Source organism: Chenopodium quinoa, unplaced genomic scaffold (assembly GCF_001683475.1).
Source record: "Chenopodium quinoa cultivar QQ74 unplaced genomic scaffold, ASM168347v1, whole genome shotgun sequence".
Taxonomy (NCBI): domain Eukaryota; kingdom Viridiplantae; phylum Streptophyta; class Magnoliopsida; order Caryophyllales; family Amaranthaceae; genus Chenopodium; species Chenopodium quinoa.
The window spans coordinates 1,209,368-1,219,430 of NW_018742292.1; the positions used below are offsets into that span (position 1 = coordinate 1,209,368).

General features: G+C 36.5%; 1 protein-coding gene across 2 annotated transcripts; it reads left to right on the plus strand.

The window, feature by feature from the left end:
* Positions 1–527: 527 nt before the first annotated feature.
* On the plus strand, positions 528–8,097 carry LOC110686207. 2 transcript variants are annotated; one of them, XM_021862814.1, is made up of 10 exons: positions 530–1,080; positions 5,028–5,074; positions 5,176–5,251; positions 5,334–5,429; positions 5,546–5,626; positions 5,768–5,859; positions 6,442–6,537; positions 7,326–7,394; positions 7,486–7,671; positions 7,872–8,097. In XM_021862814.1, the coding sequence occupies exons 1-9, from the start codon at positions 727–729 to the stop codon at positions 7,628–7,630; spliced, it is 1,056 nt and encodes a 351-aa protein (XP_021718506.1). In that variant the 5' UTR covers positions 530–726; the 3' UTR covers positions 7,631–7,671; positions 7,872–8,097. The 2 variants fall into 2 exon arrangements, with proteins under 2 accessions (XP_021718515.1, XP_021718506.1); XM_021862823.1 differs by lacking the exon at positions 7,872–8,097 and having other exon boundaries at positions 528–1,080; positions 7,486–7,675.
* Positions 8,098–10,063: the final 1,966 nt, after the last annotated feature.

Sequence of the window (10,063 nt, forward strand, 5' to 3'; positions counted from 1 at the left end):
CTAACCTTAGATATTTTGTACTTTCAATAAACTAGACAATACTACTATCTTAAGGGTAAGCGAGGAATTTTAAAAGGAGGAATGTTAGGCATTTAGAAATGCATGACAAAGGGTATGCATGTAATTATGCATATGTACAAACGAATAAATATTCTGATATCATTCGATGATCAAATGGTACCATTGAATATACAGTGATACTATATGTGCAAATAATGAGATTATATATGTATTCAGTTGTACTAAATTTATGTGTAAATAGTACTACTAAGTATTCAATGGTACTATATAAACTTTCAGTGGAACAATCAGCATGTGGTCCCTCATCACGTGATACAATCCGACCAAAAAATAAGTGTGGTCCACCTACATGCTTCTCTCTTCCTATCTCTCTCCTCTTTTCTCTCTCTATAGTGTTTTTATAATATTTTAATCAATAATATCCATTAATAAATGCATAACTTTCCTCCATTTCTAGTTCCTCAAGGATAAAGTATAATAACTCCAAATTGAACCAAAAATCTTATTTCCAAAGTGATTTGGCCATTGGGGGAATGAGTGGATAGTAACATATGAACATCAATATCAATCTCAACCCATAAGATATTCCTATTTTTCTCCACACTCTAATTCAATCTCTACATACTTTCTTGTGTTTCAACGAACAACAATCAAATTCAACCAATTTCCCCACTTCTCAAAATCAAATTCATCTCACAAAAAAAAATGACAATCCTAAACTATGTGACAGTATACTCAAGCGCAACACCAATATCACAAGACTCACCAACACCTTCACCACCTAACACAATACCATCAACTCCGCCGGCGCGGCCGCCTACCAAAATCTTACTTCCGAACAAGAAGCCAGTTAAATGGAGCACCGGCGTTGCGCCGGGTGAATACGGTGGCCCACCCACCACCACCAAGCTCCGGAAGTATTGGGGTGGAGAAAAGGAGGATCCAATTACATCATCTGACTTAATTTGGAACAGAGATTTTATGCCTCAGATGGAAAAGCTTGTTCAAGATCAATCTCTAGTTGATGATTCTTCTTTATTTCCTTCTCCTCCTGTTGAGGTAATTTACTTGATTATTAGCATCACTTTTGTTGATTGATTTGAATAAATTTAAAGGGGTTTAGATTAATAACGGTATGATTCTGAAATTGGTGGTAGTGAATTAGTGATTTGTTGATCAGCGATAAGGTTTAAGTATTTAGCCATTTACGTGTTGTTTGGCAATGCTTTTTATTTATGGTTTACGGAGTAATACGGTTTAATTTCTGACATTTTAAAACTCGAAAGTTACAGTGATATCAAACGTGCCTTTAATTTGTGGTCGGGTTTTGGGGATTTAAGATAAGGTTAGGAAGACTAGGACTCCGAACGCTGATTTTTGAACAAGGGTGATGTTCCTCTAAGCTTGAAAATGGACCATATGTGGTCATTGAGAGTTCGGTCCACAATTTCACGTCTTTTTAAATCCAATTGGACACTTGGACCATGAAAGAATTTACTAGTGATAGGATTTCAGGGGGCAAAAACAAAAAAACTCAAAAATAATACTTCCTCTATTTGTTTATAGTTGCAATATACACTTTTATCACACTTATCGATGAGATAGTTAAAGTAGGTTAACAAATGAATTAAGCGATGAAATTTAAACCGTAGTAACTTATTCCTTTCTTTTTGTAGGTGTTAAAATTTTATAAATTAATCTATCCATTTACCTAGTCTAATATCGTTTTTAACATGCGTGTCAAAGAGGTGTGTTGCAACTAAATAAAAATGGAGGAAGTACTTGTATTAGACTATTTAGTCTTCTTAATTAACCTTTTACTGACATAACATAATTAACTAATCTAGATAATTAAAAATAAACCCGGATATATTACGAATTGACGATAAGCCACTTTGGGTTGCCACCCATCCATATTTTTGGTTAAGTTTGTGTGGGTAGCGAACGAACCTATTTACCACCCAAGACATAACCTAGCTAGCACATCACGACTTAATTTAGTATGGTTTGACTAAGTAAAATATCATGTAAATAGTTAGACAAATTTTGGATATAACTTGCCCTAAACTTTATTGGCCTTTTTTCACTCTCTTTATAGAAGGGTACCTTTAAAATTGGATTTTTCAGCCTTATAAATTATTGTGAATGATTGTACGTGCTTAATTAAGTCTTCAAACAATATTTCTCTTTTTTTTTTTTGAATAGATATTTCTCACATGATCGTATTTCATTAGTTAATTAAATTAAAAATAAAGTATGAGTACAAATATTACTAGGTTTTTTATTTTTTTAATATAATAGTACAAATATTACTAGTGGTATTATTATTATTATTATTATTATTATTATTATTATTATTGGTTACTAGTGGTATTAATTAATGGTCAATTAATGAATCAAAAAAAAAATTAATGGTCAATTAAACGGATAATTAGAATTTAAGGAGCCATCATTTTCCAATCAAAAATCGGAGCGTCTGTATACGAGCCGTTTAACATCCAACGGCCCACATTCATATAGGAGCGGACTTATAACGTTTGAATCCCTTCTCCAACGGTCGAAAATATTATAAACCTCAACGCAATTTTCTATCTTCATCAAAATTTCTCTGAATTCCCATTTCATCTTTTCAAGACTCACATCAAATTTACATCTCTCTTTCTTTCTCTCACTTCAATTTCTTTGTAAATTTTCGAATTCGAACCCCCGAAAATGAGCGTTTTACAGCAATACCCAGAAACAATGAATTCGCAAGATCTTCAAATATGGAATAATGCAGCATTTGATAACGGAGAATCAGAAAATTCTGCAAATGTCAAGTTTTCTTGGTCAGGTTTGAATCCATTATCATCAATCAATCTTTCTCAATCGATTGAATCCGATTCAACTAAAGAGAATCGGACCCCTTCAATGGCGGAATCCCCGGTTTCTTTAAAATGTTTATCTGAGGGTAAGCCTTTGCAAGATAACATAGTAATTAGAAATGCCCAGAACATCCCAATTTGTAAGATGGGTGTTTTAGAAAAGGGGAATCAACTCGAGGAAAAGGATATCGATATCGAGATTGAGGAGATTGAGAAGGAGATTAATCGATTGTCATCGAGGTTAGAGTCACTACGTATCGAAAAAGCGAAACAAAATGCCAAGATGATGGAGAAGAAAGGAAAAATTGTTGCTGCTAAGTTCATGGATCCGCCAAAACAGAGTACTAGAAGCTCTAATGAACAGAACAAGTTTGAAGATTCGATGAGTTTGAGTGCTAAATTGAAGACACCGAGAAGGGGGTTAAGTATGGGGCCGGCGGAGATCATGAGAAGTGTGAGAAGAGGCATTAGTCTCGGGCCGGCAGAGATTTACTCGGCGACGAAGTTGAAGCAATTTGGGAAGCAAGATGCTATCACCCCTGGTCAGCAGAGTGCAAACAGGAGGAAATCTTGTTATTGGAAGTTACATGATGTTGATGAATTGAGGGTTACTAAAGAGAGAGGGAAAAGTATGAGCTTAAGTCCAAAAGCTCGGTCGAAAACTGCTGTTAAAGCACAAGTGCCAAAGCCTGCTGCAACTACAATTGGGTCTAAGAAGACAGCAAAGAAAGAAGATGCTGTTATTTCTTCAATTCAACCAAAGAAGCTGTTTGCTAAAGATGTTGAGAAATCGGGTCCGGCCAAGAAGCCAATTAAGAGTGGTAGAGTGGTTCCTAGTAGGTATAATCAGGTCTCAAATGGGGGGAATTCGGCTGTGAAAGAACTTAGGAAGAGGTCATTGTCTGAAAATGAGGAGGATTTTAAGAGGTCTGATAAGAAACGTGTTTCGTTAACAGAAAAGACTTCAGGAGGAGAGCAATTAGCAACTGAAAGTAGAGTGAAAAGGCGGTGGAAAATTCCTAGTGAAGTGGTAATTCAAAAGAATGTTGATCACAAGACACCTTTGTCTGTGTCGAAAATGGTTGATATGGTTCCGAAAATTAAGAATCTGCGGTGCATAAACGAGAATCCTAGAGACTCCGGCCCTGCTAAAAGGGTGGCTGAGTTAGTTGGTAGGAAATCCTTCTTCAGTACTGAGGATGGGGTTGATGAGGAAGCTGAAGAATCTGTCTGTCAGGCTTTGAGTTTTGCTGAAGAGCAGGTCGTTCAAGAGTGTCCAAAAATTAGGATTATTCGACATGTTAATGAGAGTCCAAGAGATTCAGGTGCTGCGAAAAGAGTGTCTCAGTTAGTTGGAAGGAAGTCATTCTTCCACAATGATGAAGATGAGATGCCAGTGTTTAGTTTCGAAGAGGATGATAGTGATGAAAATTGAAACAATGGGGATGGAATAAACTTTTTATCTGATCATTTTGTTTGAATTTAGATGTCATTGTTGATACATATAAGCAGTAAGGAATGCAACTGGGGTACAGCAAGCTTGTGCTTACCTTTAATCAGTTCTACTTGTCTACTCCTACTGTAGTTTTGGCTTATCTTGGGTTTATTGAGTAGAATGATATTGGATTATGTGCTTGGAAGTTGGAAGTAAGCTTGCTTTTGCTGCTTGCAACTCAGTTGTAAAATAAATTGTGTGAATTTTTGGTTAAATAAATAATTTTTGTTGGTGAAGTGGGCATATAAACTGTTGGCTTATGGCACCTAGTTAATTGATTTGTCTAATTTTTCTACATTAGTTAAGTTCTTAAGCTTTTGTTACTTAAAGTTATCTGTTTAATCTAGCATTGGTGATGAAAGCTATTATGTCTCTTTCAAGTTTCAACTGGTGAAACTAGATGTCACCAGTCTTGGTACATACAATTAGGTAAAGACCTTTTGTTGCTCTGTAGTCACCTTATTTAGTCAGTTTCTCAAATATCTGACTCAAAATCGCTCATTACTTGCATCTCTCCACTCCAATTCATTCTACAGCTTTGCTAAAACTACGCAAAATGAGATGGATGCTTTATTTTTCATCTACATTTAGTACTGCTGCTGACTTTTATCATGAAAATAATTACCTAACTGCTGATTCCTGAACAGGATTCCTCTGGATTTCTAAGCCTGAATAGAGTCATGAGTCTTGACAGGTATGCTATGCCTCGCAGCAATTCTTCAATCTTTATCTGCTTAGCCAATGTTGATGGGGGTAAGGAACTGAGGATACTGACCTCTGGTGAATGTGATACAGTTTAGAAGTTGATCTAAGTGCTTCTCTTAAAGTAACTCCAAAACCAGCGGTAGAACAGCCAACTGCAACAGCCAAAGTATGCTTATTGACATTAAATATTACTGTTTACCTTCTTAAAATCACTGCTAACATAGATGATCACATGACCCCATCACCAGAATATGCAAGTCCCTACTCAAAGATGGAAACTGGCACCCACTAAGCGAGAGCAGGAGAAATGGGATAAAGCAACTAAGGCTGCAACTGGAGGCAGTGTAAGTGTCACTTATCTGACCTAATTGTTCTGCATAATTGTTCCAGATACCATTGTTTTCTTAATAATTCAGACTTTTTTAATGTGTGGAGTGCTTAACATTTCATTATGTTGTAGGATGTGATGCTTCGTGAAATAAGGCAGCCTCGGGGGGATCCAGAAGTTCTAGCTGCCCAATCAAGAGAGCAGTATTATAAGGTTGAGTTGTAACAGTTTAGTTTTACTTGCTGACTAGACCTGTCACATTATGGTGCCCTATCAGTAAATCTTTTTTTGTTTCTTTGCTTTCATGCCTCTGGTTACATGATGAGTTCCTCACTGAAGTTATCACTTCTGCAGCTGAAGAACAAACTGCAACTGCTAACAGTGGGAATCGGCGGTGTTGGATTGGTTTCATCTTATGTTTCTTACACTCCAGAAATCGCTATAAGGTTAAGTATCATTAAGTTTAAAACTCCAATCTCTTTCCTCTAGTGTTGTTACTTTGTGGTGTTAAATGCTGGGATCAGTGGAGCACATAGACATTGAAGCCTTTAATTATGGGGTGGATACACATTAATGCTCAAACAGTATGGAAAGCTAACTGATTGTGACATGAACTTCCATGATTTGATATGCTATGTGCTAGATTTTATCCTCTCGATGATTATTTTAAAAATCACATTATTCACAAATTCTTTTGCCATACATTGCAGCTAAAAATACTTTCTGTAGAATTGTAATGCTACATTCTGCTATGTTTTGCATTAGAGGATGTTCCAGCGCCTCCTGGGTCAAGTCCAATAGTGACGTATGTGATACTGGCTGCATGGGTTAACTGAAATTTAGATGTGAAGAAGTACTGCTGAATTTATTACTTTCAATTACCACTGCTGAGATTCGACTCTTGATTTTATAAGTATCTTCTGGATTAAATTAGGGCTTCAATCTCCCCTTCAAAAACTCGTGAAGTCCTTTGATATAAGATGCCTAAAATTTTATGTGGCTAATGAATATCCCTTAATAACTTACAGTTTTGGTGCTGGATTTCTGGGTTCATTGGCCTACATACGGATGCTTGGCAACAGTGTAGACTCTATGGCCTCTTCAGGATCTAGGAGAATGATCAAGTATGTGCTGTTTTTCTTCTTCAATTTGCCAGCTTTTATTTTTATTCTGTAGCCCTACATTGCTGTGACTTTTCATGCCTCTACATGATGATGTCTTCAGACAATTTAAATGCTTCACTTGTGATTTTGGATCTCTGTACTTACTTTTGGTGTTCCATTTGAGAATTCAATAACAGCTATACATCAGTTGTCTGCTTGAAGTAACTTTAGGCTGTAGGCATATTATGAGGTGAACGAGTCCAAATTTTTTGTTTTTAAGTTTTATTGGGTGCAGAATGACATAATAATAAAGTTTGAACTATACACAAAATTTATGCCTGAGGGTGCCTGCCCCTCAAATATGGACAAAGAGAATTTCAAGCTAAAAAAGTAAAGCTTTAAATAATACAATTAGACAAACACAGTTGGAGGGGAAAGGAGTCTTTCTTACCAAAATTTAATAGTTTTGCATAGTTGGGCCTTGATAAGTTGATAACTCACATTTCTAGTAGACGATGTGTCCAATGTCTGATATTCAGATACCTGATAACTGCATCTCTCTTCAATTCATGCATCTAAGTTTTGATCCCCTAAAATATCACTTTGCATTCCCTACTATTGGCTGTGATGGGTAGTCCAGTAAGAGGCAGCATTAGAAACTGATCAATTCACACATTTTGAATCATAAAACCATTCCTGTGATGCAAAAGTTGTCCTTTATCAGTCTGTCAGTTTTATGTTCCTTCTGCTTTCATGTTAATGACTAAGAATCTAAATTATCTGGTTTCCATTTGATCATTTGCTTGCAGGGCAGCAGTTGGGCAGCCTAGGCTATTGGTTCCAGTTGTGTTAGTCATGATCTATAACCGTTGGAACGGGTAAGTAATAGTCCGTACATGCTTGTGATGTGATTGTGAATTCAACAGGATTATAAGTTCCTCCAACAATTATTATCCCAATTGGTTGCAGGATTGCGGTTCCTCAATATGGACTTATGCACTTAGACTTGATACCAATGCTAGTAGGGTTCTTCACCTACAAAATTGCTACTTTTGTACAAGCCATTGAGGAAGCACTGACTATTGTGGGGAAGAACTCAGAGTCAGACACTTGAGCTATATTCAGTACACTAGATTTGCAATACTAATTTTTCAGGTTATTGATACTTCCACTCTTTTTGAGATGCAAACTTGCCTTTTTATACTAGTTCAAAACCAAACACAATTTTTTGTGGTGAATGGTTGATTATTATTTTTTGAGTATTGTTTTACCAAAATACTCCTGTGAATTTTTTGTGCGAATGCTGTTCGCTTGGTCCTAATTTAATGACTTGCATTTTCCTTGATGGCTTTCAGATTAAAAACAGCGGCTTGGAGGCATTCTCCATTAATCATGAAACATCTGCAAGTATGCATCTACCGGCCTACAGCACAGAAAGTATGAGAAATCTAGTTATTACATTAATATTACAATTATAATATTATAATGTAAGGATGTTTGATGTAGTGCAGTAAACGTTGTGTGAAGAATGAATAGATTGGTGACAAAAACCTACACTCAAAACAACTTCACACATTCCAACCCCCCCCCCCCCCCCCCGCGTCGTGAACAATGGCTCAAGAAATCATTCCAACAAAAAAAATTAGGATTATGTATTGAAAAACCCTTACGAAGCGTTTGGTATGAGGAATGAGATATGAAGGGATGAAGAGGGAGGATAAGACAGGGACTAAATAGATGAGATTACAATTATTTTATCTCTCTCTTGTTTAGTTGATAGGATAAAAAAAGAGGATAAATGTAGGAAGTTCATATAGTAAACCAACATATTTTACTATATTGCCCTTTTAGAATCATCATCAATCAAAACAATTGTCTTCAACCCACACCATTCTCTCTCTCTCTCCAAAGATTCCAAACCTCCATTTTTATAGCACTGTTCCTTCACTCCTCCCCCATGACTCTCATTTTCTCAATTTAATTGCATAAATTGGTAACAAATTAATATTCCATCATCAAAATTAACATCAATCATACTAAAACCCCATACTTTTCTCTGCCCCCTTTTTTTTTTCTTATATCCTTGTCGCTGAGTTGTTGGCCTTGTTGCCGCAGTGAGTTTTGGGGGTTGCGAGTTGTTGTCGCTATTAACCATAGTTGTGGTAGTTTTTGTTGCCGCTCTAAGTTGTTGTCTAAGGTTGTGGTAGTATAGTAATTAAATACATCAAGGATTAATCCCCAATCTTTATACTTGCCCCTCCAGTTACAAGATTCAAGGAATAAGAAGCCATTTAATCCCTATCTCATCCCACCGAAAAACTCAATTCCTTGTAAACAAACATGGGACAAAGGTGAGGAGAGATTAGAAATCCTTATCCCCTTCTACCAAACACACTCTTAAGATTTTTCCACCATACCAGAAGGTTGTGGGGCAACCCTCGTAATGTGAATCAAGAGGCTAATTCTTTTGAAGGGCCCAAGACACTTTTAGAAGGTCCAAATAGCCTCATTACAGGTTGCCCAAACAAAGAAATAAACAAGGAAAGGTCCACTAGAACAATGGGGAAAGAAGGAAGTCTGATCACCAAGGATGATGAAGTGTAGCAGTTCACTTCCGGCGTTGATGACGGGGGCCACACACCCAGATAGGGCCCACGCGTCGGCTTCCCGGCACCGGATTGAGCCCAGCTACACGCTAGTGTGGCGCGTGTGGTGGGCTTAGGGTGGCGGAATGAAATGAATTAATTTTTATTTAGTTTTTCTAGAGTTCTGCTTCTAAGTTTTTACCTTTCACTTGAGAGGGCTTTTCTTAATTTAAGCATCTTAAATTTTCTTTATTTTCTTGTATTTTAGTTGAGTTAGAATTTCTAAGTTGTTAGGAAGTATCTTAATTAGTTTCTTACTTGGAGACCAAGCTAAGAGAAAGTTTCCTACTTCTAATAGGTTTATGCTTGGAGCCCAAGGTTTATGCTTTATTGTAGCTTATAGAGGTTGGTCGGGGCCTTTCTTCCACACACAACCAGAAAATTCAATACAAGTGTTATAGCTTTGTTTTGCTTAATTGCTTACAAATATTTTGCTAGTTTTCAATTCAAGGAGTTGTTAAATACTTAGTTTTAGGAGTAGTCTAAGTCTTGTTCATCAAAATACTTAGTTCTTGGAGTAGTCTAAGTAATTTGAGTAGTCTTGAATTCGTTCCAGGATTGGTCGAATTACAAGTCACATCCGGTTCGTTGTTTTTCAAATTGTTCGAATTTCCTATCAAGTTCGGATAATTGGTTCTAATTGTGATATTTAGATTCTTTATTTGGTTAAAGGATTTAAATCCACATCACCTCGCCCATGGCTCAAGGTCACCGTGATCACTGGAACTCATTCCTTTGGCCATGGCCCAATAGCATAGGAGATGTCCGGATAAGACTACTAGAAAATAGAGGTTGAAAAGAGAGAATGAGTGATGCACAAGTTTGACCCTTAATACCTTCAATTATTTATTAGTGTATATTCTAAAAAGTTGATATTATAAATTATACATTAAGACTAATCT

Excerpts from the sequence above, each read along its gene's own strand:
- LOC110686207 (XM_021862823.1), top strand. The coding sequence starts at position 727 with ATGACAATCCTAAACTATGTGACAGTATACTCAAGCGCAACACCAATA. Across the intron at positions 5,075-5,175 it reads AGAGTCATGAGTCTTGACAG|TTTAGAAGTTGATCTAAGTG; the intron begins GTATGCTATGCC and ends AATGTGATACAG. Across the intron at positions 5,860-6,441 it reads ACTCCAGAAATCGCTATAAG|TTTTGGTGCTGGATTTCTGG; the intron begins GTTAAGTATCAT and ends AATAACTTACAG.